The sequence below is a fragment of the Setaria italica genome, chromosome III (assembly GCF_000263155.2).
Source record: "Setaria italica strain Yugu1 chromosome III, Setaria_italica_v2.0, whole genome shotgun sequence".
Lineage (NCBI taxonomy): Eukaryota > Viridiplantae > Streptophyta > Magnoliopsida > Poales > Poaceae > Setaria > Setaria italica.
The window spans coordinates 14509399-14527720 of NC_028452.1; the positions used below are offsets into that span (position 1 = coordinate 14509399).

At 43.9% G+C, this 18322-nt stretch overlaps 1 protein-coding gene across 5 annotated transcripts; it reads left to right on the forward strand.

Moving 5' to 3' along the window:
• The first annotated feature begins 6725 nt into the window (after positions 1–6725).
• On the forward strand, positions 6726–17626 carry LOC101761994 (zinc finger CCCH domain-containing protein 36). Of its 5 annotated transcripts, none has more exons than XM_004961570.4 (7): positions 6726–7039; positions 8961–9024; positions 9189–9373; positions 9465–10789; positions 10870–11031; positions 16530–16621; positions 16956–17626. In XM_004961570.4, exons 1-5 carry the CDS (start codon positions 6898–6900, stop codon positions 10897–10899), a joined length of 1746 nt encoding a protein of 581 aa, XP_004961627.1. In that variant the 5' UTR covers positions 6726–6897; the 3' UTR covers positions 10900–11031; positions 16530–16621; positions 16956–17626. The 5 variants fall into 5 exon arrangements, with proteins under 5 accessions (XP_004961627.1, XP_004961625.1, XP_004961624.1 ...); XM_004961568.4 differs by having other exon boundaries at positions 10884–11031; positions 16530–16662; XM_004961567.4 differs by having other exon boundaries at positions 10884–11031.
• The last annotated feature ends 696 nt before the right edge of the window (positions 17627–18322 follow it).

The following is an 18322-nucleotide window of genomic DNA, read 5'->3' on the forward strand; positions in this document are numbered from 1 at the left end:
CTCGCCGCCAGCGGCCTTCAGCTCGCGAGGCCACGACCGATCGTTGCGACAACTGTGCTTAAGTATTGCTGTTCACGTCTGAAATTTGCAATGTATTCCTACGTTTGTATGGCTCGTCTCTCCTCTCCGGGGTCCTTTCTGGTTCCTGATGTCGCAACGTAACTGCAAAATCCTCAACTGGAACGTCCGTGGCCTGAACGACGGCGCCCGTCGAGATTCGGTGCAGGACCTGGTACGTGAAACAAAAGGCACTATTGTATGCCTCCAGGAGACAAAGTTAGCTCTGGTGGATCAGCCTACGATTGCGCGCACGTTGGGTGCAAAATTTGTGAACAACTTCGCTGCTCTCCCAGCTACACAAACTAGAGGTGGCATCCTTCTAGCTGTCTCTGAGGATTACTTCTCCCTAACAAACTCCTCCACCACGACCAACACAATCACTGCAAAGATCACAATGAAGGCTGACGGCTTAGATTGGTGGATTACTGTGGTTTATGGCCCCCAAACTGATGCGGATAAAATCTGTTTCTTGCAAGAACTAAAGGACCTCGCGGACCAGGGTCATGAACGATGGCTCGTACTCGGCGATTTCAACCTTATATACCAAGCGGCAGATAAAAATAACTCCAATCTAAACCCTCGGCTGATGGGCTCCTTCAAAGCGACATTAGATACACTGCATCTAAAGGAAATCCGCTTGAACGGCCGAAGGTTCACATGGAGCAACGGGCAAGACAACCCAACTCTAACTCGCATTGACAGGATTTTTTGCACAACAGAATGGGAGCTCATCTTTCCGACATGCTACCTCCACTCTCTCCCCTTCCAAATGTCAGACCACACACCTCTGTTGCTTCACGGAGAGCTTAGCCAAGCGCCAAACAACCACTTCCGTTTCGAAAACTTTTGGGTCCGTATGGAGGGCTTCTAGGAGGCAGTACATACGGCTTGGAACAAGCCAGTGCACTCAACCCAGCCCTTAAAACGCCTACACATCAAGATGGCACGCACCATGAAGAGTATCAAGAATTGGCGAAAAAACAAAGATCGGCAACACGAGACTACAATTGGCCGTGGTCAGGGAAGTCATCCTACAGCTTGAAACTGCGCAAGAGGACAGAGACCTCACCCCAGAAGAACTTGACCTGCTAAGACGCCTCAATTCCCGCTCGGTGGGTTTGGCCCTCATAGAAAAATCAAGGAGTCGCCAACGATCCCGGATTACGAATATCCGGCTTGGGGATGCCAACACAAAATTCTTCCATTTCGAGCTAATGCAAGATCAAGGAAAAACTACATCCAACTCTTGCAGACTGACAATGGCATTGTGTTCTCCCATGAAGAGAAGGAAAAGGTTATTACAGAACACAACACCTCGGATCCTGCCCTAATAGGCCAGCAACTTTCAATTGGTCTACGCTTGGATACCAGCTCCAGGACCTCTCCTCCATTGAAACCCCCTTCTCCCAGGAGGAGATTAAAGAGACCATCTTTTCCATGCCGGGTGACAAGGCCCCAGGGCCCGACGGGTTCACAGCCACCTTCAAAGCGTGTTGGGAAATTGTCGAAGATGACCTTACAGCTGCTTTTATTCAACTCTACAACATGAATGACCAGCACTTCGACCTACTGAATACGGCGAATATAATCCTCATCCCAAAAAAGCTAGATTCCTTGAAAGTGGGGGATTAAGGCCAATCAGCTTGATACACAGTATTGCAAAAATCTTCTCCAAAATGCTGGCAAACAGACTCGCACCTCACCTTAATAACCTGGTCTCCAAATGCCAAAGCTCCTTCATCAAGAGACGCTGCATTCAAGATAATTTCCTTTACGTTCAGAACACGGTGAGGCGCTTACAGAAAACCAGAACACCGACCCTTTTCATGAAACTCGACATCCAAAAAGCTTTTGACACCATAAACTGGAGCTACCTCCTAGAAGTCCTTCAGGCACTTGGCTTCGGAGCTCGCTGGCGCAGGTGGATCTCTATCCTCTTTGGCATGGCATCGTCAAGAGCACTCCTAAATGGCCAACAGGGAGACAGATTCAGCCACAAGCGGGGAATGCGACAGGGTGACCCGCTATTGCCTATGCTCTTCATTCTAGCGATCAATCCCCTCCAAAAGGTCCTGGACCTAGCAACACAGCAAGGAATCCTCACGCCTCTCCCTCTTGCAACAACCAAACTTCGGACCTCGCTTTACGCCGATGATGCTGCGACCTTCATCAACCCAAACTAAAATGAAATACAAGCAGTAAAAGACATCCTACAGGCCTTTGGTAATGTGACGGGCCTGGTTACCAATTTTGAAAAGAGCTCCATACACCCGATCAGATGCGAACACATTGATCTAGACATTGTGCTACAGCCGTTTCCAGGTGCCCGCTCAACCTTCCCATGCCGCTACCTTGGACTGCAGCTGCACACAAGAACCCTGCAAAAAATACATGTGCAGCCGCTCATTGAGAAAATTGCTAGCCGCCTCCCTGGATGGAAGGGGCGCCTCTTGAACAAAGCTGGACGACTGACCTTGGTCACCTCAGTCGTTTCATCCATGCCAATCTACCACCTGACAATCTTCCCTCTAGCAGCTTGGGCAAGAAAGAAAATCGACAAAATTCGAAGATCCTTCCTGTGGAAGGGGAGCGGCAATACAAACGGCGGCCATTGCTTGGTAAACTGGCCGACGGTCAGCAAGCCCAAGGATATGGGAGGTCTTGGAGTGATTGACCTCGACAAACTCGGTAGGGCTCTACGCTTGCGCTGGCTCTGGCAAGAATGGAAAGAGGATGATAAAGCATGGGTCGGCATGGAGGTCCCATGCAACGAGACAGGTCGCTTCCTCTTCAATGCATCCACCACAGTGACCATTGGCAATGGAAAGAAGGAAAAATTCTAGCACCACAGCTGGTTAGATGGCGAGGCACTGAGAAACCTAGGGCCGCACCTTTTTGAGCTAGTGAAACGAAAAAACAAAACGGCGGAACAAGAAGTAAGGAACAATGCCTGGGTCAAATCTCTGCGTGACAAGATCAAGTCTACGACGCATGTTGAGGAATTTGTCTCGCTCTGGATTCGCATACAGGATGTGCAGTTGCATACAGGGGAATCTGATTCAATCACCTGGAGGTGGACTAGCAACGGACAATACTCCACAAAATTAGCTTACTGCGCACAATTCATTGGATCCTACCGCCAACTCAAACCTTCTCTCGTTTGGCAAGCCCGAGCAGAAAATAAGTGCAAGCTCTTCACTTGGATCCTAATCCAAAACAAAATCCTAACATCGGACAACCTGGCATTGCGCGGCTGGCCACATCATAGCTGTTCGCTATGCAATGGCCCTCTGGAAAAGGGACAACATCTTTGCTTGCTCTGCCCTTTCTCCCAGGCGTATGGAACCAAGTTTCCACTTGGGAAAACTTCCCGCTCTCCCAGAACAACCAGCCCGGCAATTACGACAGCATCGGTGAGTGGTGGGAAGCGATGGCAATGAGGGTGCCGAAGGACCAGAGGCGAGCTTTTAATGGAATAGCTATTTACATCATGTGGAACTTGTGGAAAGAGAGAAACCGACGTATTTTCGACAACGTGTACTCGACTGCCATGCAGGTGGCCGAAAGGACCAGAGAGTGCATAGAACAATTCAAGCATGCCTTCAGTTCAATCCCGGGTGAATTTGTTTTTGGCGCATCCATGTGTGTATTGCCACTCTTTGGGCAGAAGGTCCACTGTGATCTGTAAATAAGTACTCTCTTTCCCTCTTAATTGAAAGGCAGAGCTCCTACCACGTTCATTTCAAAAAACAAAAATAGCATGCAACAATGACGAGGAAGATGCAGGATGCAACTAACATAACATAGGCAACCACGGGGTGCTAGTCCTAACCCGGAAGAAAAAACAGATTTAAATCTCTCACGTAAGCTGAATAGATCTCGTTAGAAAGGCTGAGACCTGAGACTTCATAAGGTGTTTTCTCGAACGAAATTTTAGAAAAGTGGTTTTCAACGGGGCTGTGAAGGAAGTGTGAACTTGCATCTTGATCGGATTCAGCCCATAAGACAATTGGGCTCCTTGGCGGACTCCGTTTTATGGGCTCTCTCTCTACAGCTTGCTAAGCCCGTCAGATCAAGCTGGACCGCATATGGTCAGGCCCAATAAACTATTCAGCCCAAATCGTTTTTCAATGAGGTAGATTTTGTTAAAATAGAGGATTTAGACGATCTAACACTAAAACAGCCATACACGTTCTTGGTACTAGCATAAGCATTTATCATATAGGGAGTGCTTTAATAGATGGTCATACACAGTGTTAGCCTGTTCTTAGGGCAGCTCCAATGCCTGTTCGACTTGTGCCGTCCACGGAATGCGAACACAACTTCAATTCAATTCAATGGCTGCAGTGTTTAAGGGCATGTTTGGTTAGAGTTGCTTATTATAAGTAACTTAAAGTTGCTTATTTGAAGTTGCTTATTTTTAGTCTAGCTGTTTGGATATCCTTGCTTATGAGCATGAATGAGATGGACATTGTCATATTTGCCCCTTGTGTTGCTACCCCTCCAATTAGGCAGGCGTGTGTTGGGACCTAACCCATCCATCTCCCGTGCGAACGAACGGGCCGCACGAAACGAGGATGCCGCGATGCTAATTTCCCTAACTAATCACTCGGCGCCCTGATTCAGTGACGAGGCCACTCGCATCCGGATGCTTGGCGGCAGCGCGCACCACGGCTGTCGCGGCCGCACGGCGAAGTGAAGGCGACCCGTGCCACGGTGGCGACGCCGCACGCACGTCGTGCGACGGGCACGCGCAGAAAGGGGGCCCGGGGCAAGCATCGCGGCGCGGCGAAAGGGGGCGCGCGGCCATGACAGCCGAGCCACATCGCGTCGTGCGCATGGCTCCCCGCGGCCGCTTTCTCTCTCTGGTTGGGGCGGCGCCGGAGAGTGCCCAGCGGAGCGCGGCTGCGGCTTGGGGTGGCAGGTAGAGGCGAATGGAGCAGGAGCCGAGGTCGACGTCCCTGGAGTCGACGCCCATGGTGGCGTCCAGGTCGGGCCCGACCGGTGGCGGCACGAGCGGGCGCTCGACGCAGCCGCTCTTGTAAATCTAGCGCCAGCGGGTCTGCGCGGAGGCGGGTGGCAGGCGGGAGCGGCGGCGAGCGGCGGGTGGCGCGGAGGGCGGCGGCGTTGGTGAGTGGTGACGGGGGAGGTGGAGAGAGAGAGGGGTAGGGTGCATTGAATGAGAGCAGGAGGTGTAAAGTGCACCTTTTAGTCCCCATAAGCAACCATAAGCAATCCAAGAGTTGCTTATTTGCTTATAATAAGCAACCCCATAAGCAAGAGTGATTGGTTTCATAAGTAACTTATTTGCTTATTTTAAGTTGGTTATGCATAAGCATGTGAAACTGGTGTACGTTTAATACTTCTAATTAGTATCTAATAGTATCTAAATATCGATGTGACGGGTGCTAAAAATAAGCAGCGTAAACCAAACCAGGCCTAAACAGGCCCTAAATCGATATGCAGGACCTGGACTGCAACAAAAACGGGCAAAAGGACAGTTTTATCTCTATGCATTGCACAGCTTTTCTCTGTGCAGCTGAATTTTTTATTTAGCATGGTTCGAATAGAGAATAGTATTCGATCTTTGGTGTCAGACGCTACGGTTCGATGCTTACTGTATGCTCTGTTCGTTTTGTATTGACTATTGTTCGATTTTTTGGAACACTGGAGTTGCTCTTACCGTTATCGTAGCATCAGAGTTCAGACTCCGATCATGGCATATATACTCCTAAATGATACTAATCACAAGTCTACATCTCAGCACATGATCTCGTTGTTATCATCTTTTAACCTCTCGACCAACGTACTCGGTCTTAGAATCCCTTCGAAATCATAGCCTTCTCTGTCTATTCGTACTTTGACCAAATGCTTCTGTTTTACCCACATGAGGATTATAATCTTTAGCTTACTCATTCATCATGAGAATAGTTGAAATGGTGAAGCCTAGCAAAGTCGATGAAACCACATATTGTCATCCATGCCCTTATGATTAGGAAGTTGACACTGCAGCATAATATCTTAGGGCCCGTTTGGAGACGCCAGCACTGTTGGCTCCACCAGCTTCTCCAACGTGGGGAAGGAGGAGGATAGAGAAAATCGACTCTCGTGAATAATGTTGCTACAATGCATGAATAATACTCATCCATCCCAAATTATAAGTCATTCCAAGAATCTTGGAGAGTCAAAGCATCTCAAGTTTGACCAAATTTATATGATAATATAATAACATTTATGATGTCATCTAAGTATCATTAGATTTTTCATCAATTATATTTCCATACTATACCTATTTGATGTCATAAATCTTTATAATTTTTTCTATAATTTTGGTCAAACTTGAGATGTTTTGACTCTCCAAAATTCTTGGAATGACTTATAATTTGGGATGGAGGGAGTATCATGTTAGCCGGAGCCGGAGCCGCTAGGACCTCCACCAAACTGGCCCTTATTACCCGGTGTTGTAATGATCTCTCTTAACAGTATATTTACAGGGTCATTACGCACACTAATGCGCTATTAGACCAGGCTTGGTGGTAAAAATATAGCGCCGATACGCACGCTCCGGTGCGGACACGCGCAGCGCAGGTGGGCCGGGGCGTCTGTGGGGCCCCACCTCGTTATAACTAGGCGAGAGGGGGCGACATCGCCGGCGTGGCAAAGGCCAGGCAGGGGGAAAAGAGCGTGGAAAGAGAAGAGAAACCGAAGCGACCGGTGAGGTTTTTGCTCCCCAATCCCCCCCTCTCGCCTGGACTCCGCCGCCGCATCCTCCCCCTCCGCCCAAACCCTTCTCCCATCCGGCAACGCCGCCGCCGCAGCGGCGTTGCATCCGCCCGGATGGCCAGCGCCGGCGGTGGGGGTGGGGCGACGGGCGAGATCCCGGAGGTTGATATGGAGGTCGTGGAGAGGCCGCCGGAGGAGCCGGGGCGGGTCGGCCTGAAGAGGGTTAGGGATCCGCATAGCGCCCTGGGTTCCTACGGTATGGCTCCGTGCTCCGCTTTTGCATGCATGCTGTACTTGCTCATCTGTTGCCTGTGGTGATTGCGGTGGCTTTGTGCGAGCATGGTATGGATTGCTTGTGGCTTGGTTGCGGTAGGCTCGCGCGAGCACGATGCGGATGGGATGTGCGAATGTAAGAAATTTGCTTTTTTTGTTTTCCTTTATGGCTGTTGGCGTCGATTCGGTTTTGGGCCTGTCTTGGTTGTGTGTAGGAGTGATCGTGGGTGATTTGGGGATTTGCAATGTGGGTTTGAAGCTGTGGAGTATACCTAGGGGTAGCGGCTATAGTTCCGGTATGCAGCTGTCTAGGGTTTGCCCAGCATGCTGACCTGAGTTGCGTAGCCGATCCATTTATTGCGTGCTATACTGTCTTGATAGGTGGATCTGGATAAATCCTTGCAGCTGAGCAGTAATAACTAGATTTATTGAACGACTGTTTACCGGTGATGCTGTCGGTATTGCTAGTTCCATAATGGTAGAGGAGCTGGAAGCTGTTCTGGTAACTTGGAGAGTGGGCTTGATAGTAGTCTGTGAGCCATGTGTGCATGAAGCAATGTGGCATGTTTGATGCATGTAGTTGTCGGTTTCCCATTATTATCCGGATTATGCCAGTTTTGCCATCACGTTAGTTTTCGTTAGTTGGTCTAAGTGATGACGTACGTGAGACATGCACTTTGTTTTTAAAACCATACCTTTCCTCGAGGGTCTTAATGATTATTGAATATAAACTGTTTACCTTTGTTATTTTAGTTTTCTCAATAATGAACCAGCTTTTCTTGATTAAATCAACCAACCGTTTTGCATGAAAAAGGTGTAGGAAAACCCTCCTGTTGTTTTTCTTTCAAGGAGCATCATCTTTTTTTGACTAACCAGTTGACCAACTGATCTGATAGGTCAGAAGTGCCATCTTTTGTTCTCCTGTTAATCAAATGATCCTGATATGCTGGTGTGAGGGGAAAGTGTTACTTGTGCTCCTTACATCTTAGGTACTTGACAGGAAAATGGGCATGTCCCCTGGCTTGGTTACAGAGGTTCAGTAGATTAGCATGTTAAGTTCCTGAATCCTGAGTCACTGTTCCTTCATCAGAAGTTTATTTGGTTATGTTTGATTTAGTTCACTCCATTGACCCATTGTAGTTCACAAATACTTTGATGAAATGGACAAATTTGATAACCTCTCTTGCACTACAGCAAGAAAGAAAAGTTGCCTGCCTTGCGGGAATTTTAAGTTTGAAATGCATAATTTGTGCTGCTTCCGTTCTTAAATATATGGCGTTTAGGATAAGATGCCTAAATGTCATGTATTTAAGAACAGAGTATTATGACAAGCACTATTATGCCAGATCAAATTTGGCATGTTATTGTAATTACTAAAGCCTTTACTATTATCCATCCTTTAGCTTTAATCCTTTTTCTGGATCATTGGTATCAGACTGAATGAATGATCCACATTGCTTTTTTTATCTTGGCCGTTATATCCATAATCCTTCTTTGCTTACTCAAGGCATATTCCATTCCCTTTTCTGTGTGTTGTTGGATGTGATGTGCTGGGGAAGGTTTAACACCCAGAAAAATTCGAAATAAATAGTGAAACCACCAAGTTCAAATCTAAGCGTGCCTGGGAGATCTTACATGAAATCTCCGTTAAGTGATTTCATGGATGATACAGATACTCTAATTGCAATCTTATGAAAAAAAATCCTTTAGCCGAGATGCCAGCTGCGTGGTATATGTGTTGGCACATATAATACTTGGAGTGGTTTGACAGGTTGATAGAATATAACATTGTGGGACTAAGGGGACTTTAGGTGCAAATCTTCACCAAAGAATTCTCAGATGTAATGTTTTCAAGTATTGAAATTTTGGATCTTTGTTCTGACTTCTTACCATACATCGTCTAGGTTTTTATGGAGTGACTACTGCCGAGAAGAAACCAATGTTGCAACCTCATGTTAATGCTCTGAGGTATGTTATTTATAGCCGCTTCTACTGTAATTAGTCGGAGTCTCAACCATTGAACAGAACTTTGGTGATTGTATTGTTTGATGAACAACATATTGTTTTTATCTGTTACATACTTAAAACAACCAAATTTGTATCTAACTCGCTTTATTCATTTCATAACATAGATTGAGTAGCCCTTCTCTTGGTGAATATCCGGAGAATAAAACAAAAAGGGTCACCAAAATATGTACCTTTTACGCTCAAGGTTGGTGCCAGAATGGAAAGAATTGCACTTTTCTTCATGACAGAGAGGGTTTTGGTTCTGCAAAGGCTGGTCTGCTTGCACCAGCTGGTTCTGGGAATCATCGAGGTATGAGCTTCCTAACTAGGAAAATCTGTGGGCAGCAACGTGCTAGCACAAACTTCCCTCCCAACTTCTTATTGCTCCCTGTTGTGCTTAGGTTCTGAAGAAGGATCCCAAGTACAACATCAATCCAACTTGAAAGTGCCTCAGTTCAAGTATGCAGAGGGTTCATCGAAACATGAGCTATATCGGAGCCTTGTTCATGTGTATGGTGAAGATAATGAGAGGTTGGCACATCTTGCTGATAAACAAAACCTTACCACTCCAGGGGTTTCACAAGGGCTCCCTGGCAGTATTGATGATTCATTTACTAAAAGGCCGACTGCTCCTATAAATGAGCTGGTGCGGAGTCTAGTAGTTCATGAGAAGAACCACAAACCTTTCATGGGACACCCTATTGGTTTGGCTGCTGAAACAAGAAGATACCTTGACGTGAACACCTTAAATTCAGACCACCAGTTTCAATCATCTGGCATGTCTATTTCGTCCGATACTCTCCAATTCCGTGAGAAGCTGTCAGCTTATGGTGGAACAACAGATAATCTTCCCAACACACATCAGAAAGAACATCGTTCAAGCCATGCCTCATATAGTTCATGTAACTTAACAGGATTCAGAAATCTAGGCTATGCTACCTCTGAAATTTCCTTAGGAAGCCCAAGTCTCCGAGCAACTTCTCAGCTGGGAATACAGTCCCATCATCTGTTCAGAACTGGTATTGAGAAGGTTAATCTCCATAGACATATTGATGTTGACAAGGGCTGTGGTACTTCTAGACCTGCACTACTTTCAAGCAGTTCACTTGACCCTTCTATCATATCAGCTGGGCCACTTTCTCCAATCAAGGATGAGGTCTGGGAAACGTCAGTGCCTTTTGTACCTTCTTTTAGTTTTCCAACACCTCCAGGAAGTCCATATGACCCATTCGTTGACTGTATTGAACCTCCTAAAGTTGGGAATACAGATAATCTGAAGTCGTCCAATATATCCTTCAGTATTTCAAGTCAGCATACAAATCCGGATGTCATCACTGATAAATCACTGAATCGCGATGACAAGTTAACCAGGAATATGTCTGCCATAGGAGCAAATGGACCTGCATGCTTGATTGCATCTGATAGAGGACGCAGCTCTAGCCTGGACGTTAATAACAGGGTGAAAGCTTGTGACAGAAAAAATAATGTAGGTAGTAGCGATGAGAAAGCAAGAGACTTTCGTTTTCATTTGGCAGAACATATAAAGGACTTGATCAAACCAATATGGAAGGAAGGTAATCTGAGTAAAGATGCTCATAAACAGGTAGTGAAAAAAAGTGTTGAAAAAGTTGTTGATTCAATTGAGCCAAATCAAGTACCAACTACTAAAGAGATGATTGCCAAATATATTACCACCAATGGATCAAAGATAGAAAAACTTGTGAAGGTAAATATCTTGAACTTCCAGTTCAATGGCAAATCTATCCATTAGCCTCGCATTATTTACTTCCGTCGATTTCATCACAGGCATATGTTGATAGGCATCGTACAGCATGAGATCCAAGCTTCTAAATGTTGAATTACTGCTCGACCAAGATTGGAGCTTAGACTTGATGTCGATGGGAGCTTGAGCCTCATGTCCCGCCAATCTGGTTGACCTACGTTTGTAGGTGCAAGAAGTTTTTATTGGTATGGTAGTTGTTTCTGAATAAGATATTTTGTTGCTTGAACCTGGTTGGTTTTGTAGACTTCAGTCTGAACTCCCAAATAGTAACTGACATGGTAGACATTTAGTTTATGTTTGCATGTTAGCATCTAATGCAGCTAAGGACAAGCCTTTTTGCATGTCTGGATAATCTGTGGAATATGGATGGTGCTTACTCTTCTCCCCCTTGCCTGGTGTACCATCTCCATTTTTTTGTTTGGTCAATTGTTCTTTCGTATTTGGTGCTGTAGGATTTGAAAAGAAGACATGTTCTTCAAGTGCTCTTACATGATTGTTTGTCTGTTAGATTTACTAAGCATAAAATAGTTTAATATGGTGTAAAGAAACAACATTATTAGTGATATATTAGGCCATATTTTTCATTTTCTTAGTACACGTGCACAATTATAGAACATAATACAGGAAGAGGGCGATAGCAGGAGCTTATTTGCAACCTTTTCATAGTTCTCAATATCATAAGTAAACAGGTTGGGGAGCATCAAACTTTGACATGGAGCACTAGTGCAAATCAGGATGTAAAAATAAGAGGATATGACCTATCCATGTGATAACCTAGCTTATACATTGTTAATGCATATCTAGCCTCATTTTGAACCCAACTCGACATCAGATCAAGACCTAATTGTTTATGATCAATTTTTGTCGTGTCGATTTTAGCAATACGAATAGCAAAATGATAGAGATCTCTTTCAGTAAGTCCTCACTAGAGCGTTGTAACCACTTCATTGCCTTAACTCCAATGAGGCAATGAGTCTTATCATAGTTCAAGTCTGTGTTGAGTGAATATCGCTTCCTTTCCCACCCACATTGTCATGTGCTTCGGCTACCCTTCTTTTGTTGGCATCATGGTGTTGTTGGCGGCCTGGCGCTTTTGCTTCGGTGCAGTTCTCCGTGTTCCCATCCTTGTTCTGTAGCTGCATCCTTCTATCTAGCTTCCTAAACTTGTGATCACCACTTCGAAATTCATCAAATTGGCATGCTGCCACATAATCTACTTTCTCCAATATCACTTACCCTTTGACCCTATTATCAAAGCTTTTGAATGGTTTGAGCTAGTAAGTTGCATGATTGCATTCCCTACCTTCCTTGCCTTAATCAATAAGCATAACCAATATGCAATATTCTTGTGCAAGAGATATTTCTCCAGGCTATGTAGACCCAAGTCGGGCTCTAAGGACTCGATGATCAAGAGGGCTCTCGGCACGGTGCACAACCCATTTTGGCACGGACCGGTCCAGGTCGGCACGGCCTGTATGGTTTGTCGTGCTTGTTGGCGGCAAGTCTAGCACATCATGTCGGCCCGAGCACGGCCCGTTTAACCGGCAGCCCACCAACGACCTGCTCCCATCCCATCGGCTCCCCAAATCCTAGCCCATCAATTTCCCCCTTCCCGGCAACAACTTCCCGCTACTCCCTGCTCCCTAGAAGCATCCCCCACAAGCTTTCACTGTTCTTCTCGCTGCATCGTTCGTCGCCGCTCTTGTGCGTGCCCCCCCTAGGATGAGTAGCCGAAGGTTGAAGTGAAGCAACTAGTGCGCGGCACCATGGTGGCTAACCCCATGAGTCCCGCATCACTAACGAAGTTGATGTCTTGGATATGCGAGGTAAGTAACGATGAACGGTGTGATCTGAATGTCTGATGTGCTTTGATTTGTATGACTGCTTTGAGAAATGAGATATGCATGAACTTGTGATGTGTGATGTGTAATTTGTGAGATGAACTTGTAAAATGTGAGATGAATTTGTGATGCATGTGAATGTGATTGGTGCGTTGATGGGCGGCACGACCTATCAGGCTCGTTGGGCTCACGGGCCAGCCCGACACGTTTAAGGTCTCCATTAGCCAAGCCTGGGCCAATGAGGCGGCACGGACCGATATCATAGCCATGCCATCACGGGCACTTTCTGTTCCGTGCCAAGTGGGCTGTTATGTTCCGTGTCGGGTGGCCCGTTCCGTGTCGGGTGGCCCGTTTGGCGATGTATTATCACGAAGACACAACCCTTGATGGTCTCGAAGGACTCTAAAGAAAGGAAAGTGTGTTTGTCATGGGCTAGAACTTGGCAAGTTGAGGCAAGATGATCATGAGTCATGACGTCGCATTTGTTGACCGTTTTATCGTTGGTCAACTTCTTGATCACCTTGAAGGGCAAAACCGTCATTTGTATAAGGTCATGTTGTGTCTCATAGTCATAGCCATAACCAATATAAATGCTACGCCTCATAAATCTTGGACGCTAGGCTCATAAATCGGCCAAACTTCCTTGCTCTGTCCGACTTTGTGACGTGCTTCATTCCAATCCTTGTCATGCGACTGCTTCTACCATTGTATATAACATCATTCTTATATCTCACATAAAAACTTTTAGAGGTTTGTTGCAAAAATAATCATGCAAAAGTGATTATATACAAACCTATCTTCACTCTATGGTCTAACCATTCCTCTTTGGTGGCATGTATAAAGCTCTTCATTGCCAATTTGATATTACAATCACATATTCTATGATGTATCGAATGATCGTCTTGTGATGCATCTCAATAATCTTGTGCGTTATTGATATTACAATCACATATTCTATGATGTGTCGAATGATCGTCTTGTGATGCATCTCAATAATCTTGTGCGTTATTGTTGCTATGCATGTTTATTGTACTTGAGCGGATGCTATAATCAAGGAATCTTTGGCATTGTTGGTGTGTTTTATTCCCCAGAGGATTTTGAGATTTCATTAGGTTTGACATGAGATGAGATAGATGACATGTGCAATGTTTTTGAGTTGTTTGTTTAATCGAGAAATCGATTCCTCACACCAATTAGGCGGATCGATTCGAGTCGGCCGATCATTCAATTTATCATTGACTAGTCATGAGTAGGACAAGTCTAGTCGGGGGAGGGCCTAAATCGAAATGTGCCAAGATTCTCCCCTCCCCTGAAGTGCATGACATCTTCGTTGGCCCGACACGCTCATAACCGACCAAATCACTAGGAACATTCCTTCTTGGGGCACGTTCATGCATCCACTCCTGGTACACGTGCCATGCAGGGCCTACAAGCGACATGCACAACATGTCTCAACCATGGGCTCACAAGCACCCGTGTAACCTGGAGGGTCGGCTCTGATACCATGATATCGGAGTCCATATGGTTCCAATCAACTCGCACGCTGAGTGAACACACTCTCACCATCCTGCTTATGCTTTCGTCCTTTCCTTGTGTAAAAGGTTTTACCTCCTAATCGACATTAACTCTAGGAACCTTATATGTTGGTGTAACTTGGCCTTAACTAGCAAGGTTGAACCACAACCTCACATGTAAACGCATATGGGCCACCATGATCCTAATTCAAATTGGGCAAGGATGTCACACAATAGCTTGGTTTTTTTAAGCAAAGAAACTCACATAGAACAACAGCATGCTGGGCTCAAACCAAAACCAATATATTGTGTTCTACTCTTTCTATTCTCTATTCCATGCTTTGCAAGATGTTAATGCTCTGAATAGCTAACTAACTAAGGCCATAGCTCGCCCTGAGTCAACCGATCTACTTGATCGACTAGCTCTATACTCATCACGCCTAGTCAACTAGTTAGTGCCCAAGCAACTACATCCAAATTTCCACTTAAAACTTTGTACATGTGTATGAGGGAGTTAGGATTTAAAGGGCACCAAGATTCAACATATACAAATTATTCCCAATTAAAAATAATTTCCTTGGTAATATCACAAAACCTTACCATTAGACATCTAATAAGTTATCCATGGCCAAGGAATTTTGATTGGTTTTGTTTGTCATCAAGTAATTCATCCTATTTCTCATCATATGGGTTATTTGTTGCTATCCTAACACGAGCTATTTTTTATATGTTGAATGCTTTTGCTTGAAAAGGTTACTTGCATGAATCTATCTTCAATGGATAAGGATTGAAAATTAAATTTAAGAATATTTAGTGAGTAAATGTCTCTTGGTCTTGCTTACACGCTCCTTGGTGGTATGGCAATAAATAGTTACATGCTCTTACGTAACATGTTAAAGATAAAAAAAATATAAGGATATATCATTCTACTATAGCTTCTTAAAATACCATGTCGAGTTCCCTGCTCACTATAAAATCATTGCGATGAATTGGCTAGGTGATCGTCAATTGAATTTTAATAATTCAGGTTCAATTTTGGACTTTCCAATGTCAATATAGTAATTATCTGGAGTTTTCATTGCTAAGAAAGTGCTGGTTTGGAGCATATTGTTGTTTCTTGTTCATCTGAATCATGAGATTGTATTGGAGCATATATAGTCCTCATGATTTGTTCTTTCTCGTTGACAAGTTTTACCCTCATGGTGGTTAGCCAATTTTTTGGTGACGATTTCCAATTCAAGTCATGGACTCTGGTTATTTGTGATTCTTACCTCATAAAAATCAGCCACCCAAATGTATACTCCTTTGATATCATATGGAAAACATATAAACTAATAAAATTCGCTATTTTGTCCATGGGTATGTATGTTGGAAAATGGCTTTACCCAAGAAAAAAGACCTGCATTTTAGATGGAGTATTAGCGATAACCGGGAAGCATATAAAGTAGAGATTGTGCTATGAGCCCATGAACAAGAAAGAGTATACATATTGATTTTACCCTTTTAAGTCCTGCCTCTTCGTTTTCAGACTAAATTATGCATGTGTCCTGTGGGTCCCCTATACCTTTAATTTTGCCTAATTATTTCCTATACAGCATTTAATGTACTTTATTTTGGACTCCAAAAAAGGAAATAATGCCAGTAATTTTAGAGGACAGCATTTTGAACCTGTCTTTTCACATTTCAGTTACTTCCTTATCTAGACCAACTGTGCCATAAATTTATGAGTCAGGTATCATAATTGCGATTATTGATGGGAGAATAAGATCATAAGCAGGGCATTATAGGCATGAGTTTGTTGTCGTCATACAGTTGGTGAGCCTTAGGCAATAATTATTGCAAAAGATTCTGACACTGAAATTCCACTGTGAAATCCCAACTATACACTGCCCCAACTTGCATGGGACTGAAAGGCTTGGTGGTTGTTATTGCATGGAGCTCATTTCCAGATTACCTTACAACTGTAACCAATTATGAACATTTCATGTTAATATAGCTTCACGTTCTATTGAAGAATTCCACTATGCAGCCTCTGGTGAATTGTTCTAGGTGCCATTTACTATGCGTTTTATCTACCAAAAACAAATGTAATGTTAGCAAGTTTAGTGGAACCTTGAACCTTCCATTTCTATTTGCAACACATTTGATAGTTTCCCTACCAACCTCCATTGATTTGTTTACTCTGGGGCCCATCATATCATTTGTATTCTACTTAATAATTTTACAATCTCATTCTATCACAGTTTATCATCTACATCATGTACTAGTGTTGTTAATTCATATAGAAAAAAAAAGATATTGTGCTCTAATGTGTTTATTTCCTCACAGGAAAAAGATTGAGCATTCTTAATTGACAACAGATGCAAAAGCCCAAAAAGTCTCAGGGGAGCTGCCATAGGAAAGAGCAATTGATACTTGGTGTAAGTAGTGATTGATTGCTTCTCTACCCCCTTCAGTAATGGTATCCTTCCGTTCATTTCTCATGGCGTATTTCCTTTTGTTAGGACAAGCCTTTTACCGTCAATTTCTCTATTGTACATAATTATTTCTGTGACACAAACTTGATGTTATTAAATTCGTATCACATAAATGACTTTCTAATGGAGTAACTGTCGGTCAAAGCCTTGTCCTAACGAAATGAAATACACCTTACAAAGATGGATAGATGGAGTATTGAATAAATTTGGCTCGTAACTGTTTCCAACTACAACGTACCCATTTAATGGTGCTCATTGATCTGGATGGTATGTACAGGCACACGATGCTTGCCAAAGATTTCAATGTGGCGATGGATGGAAACTTCAGAATCCTGCGGTTCAGATGGATATTTGCATATAAACTGGTTGCTCCCAGGATGCTCAACTAAATTAAACTTTGTCCACACTCTCATGTGCTCCATTCTCTTGCAGTGACGAGGTTGAGTGAATTGTACCCATTTAATCGTGCTCATTGATCTGGATGGTATGTACAGGCACACTGTGCTTCCCAAAGATTTCAATGTGGCAATTGATGGAAACTTCAGATTCCTGTGGTTCAGATGGATATTTGCATATAAACTTTTGCTCCCAGGATGCTCAACTGAAGTAAACTTTGTCCACACTCTCTCCTGCAGTGACGGTCCATTCTCCTGCAGTGACGGGGTTGAGTGAATTGTTAGAATTTAGATAATTGAATGCGCATTCTTATAAAATGCATTAGGTACAGAATTTACTTATTAGCGGGATGCATGAACTTATAGCAAATGTAGATCGCTAGCATTTAGTACCGAATGTACTTTGCCTTGTTATTTCCACAAGAGGAAGAACGGTTCAGGAGTAATCAGATTCTGTTGTGTATGTGAACCTGTTCAGACTAGCCATGAAGAATATTGTTCTTTGTGAACCATTCTGTTTAATACATTAAGAATATTGTTCTTGCTTTGTGAACCATTCTGTTTAGGCCTAGCCATTAAGAATATTGTTCTTTGTCACACAGGTCCTGACAATTCATTCCTCATGTTACAACTTCCTCCAGGAATGCTGCCTGGATTACATTGGCGGTTTTTCTTTGAGTAGCTGATGTACTTTGTATGGTGTATCAATTAATTCTTTTCTATTCTTGACTTTATTTACGGGTAGAGCATCTCTTCTTCCTTGCTTTGCTTGAAAATTTGCTTCAAATATCAACTTTCTGACTTATACTCCTTTCTTCCCTGCCTCATAGCCTTATCTTTTACATGTAAATTTGCTTCAAATATCAACTTTTTGACTTATAGTTCTCTAAAGGCTCTTTAAGACGTTGATTTGGCAGATTTACTGTCTTTTTACTGGATACTTCTATTAGTGCTCCAGGATGTAATTGTTGTTGTGATAGAGCTACACTGATGGGGTGCTGATTCTGGTAAACGCCTTGGCAGCATTTGTTGCTTGCTGAATCAAAAAGCTCGGAATTCTACTATCGTTTCAATTCCTTTTCAATCCATGACTTCATTTAGTAATCTAACTAGACGGCGGCCTGATGGAACGTCAGTCTAGTTACATACGTGAAAAAACTTATGTTACTCTGGCGGTTTCCCCCCCCCCCCCCCCCCCCCTCTTTCTCCTGTGTAACTTTGAACCATGTATGTGATTTTGCAACCTTTT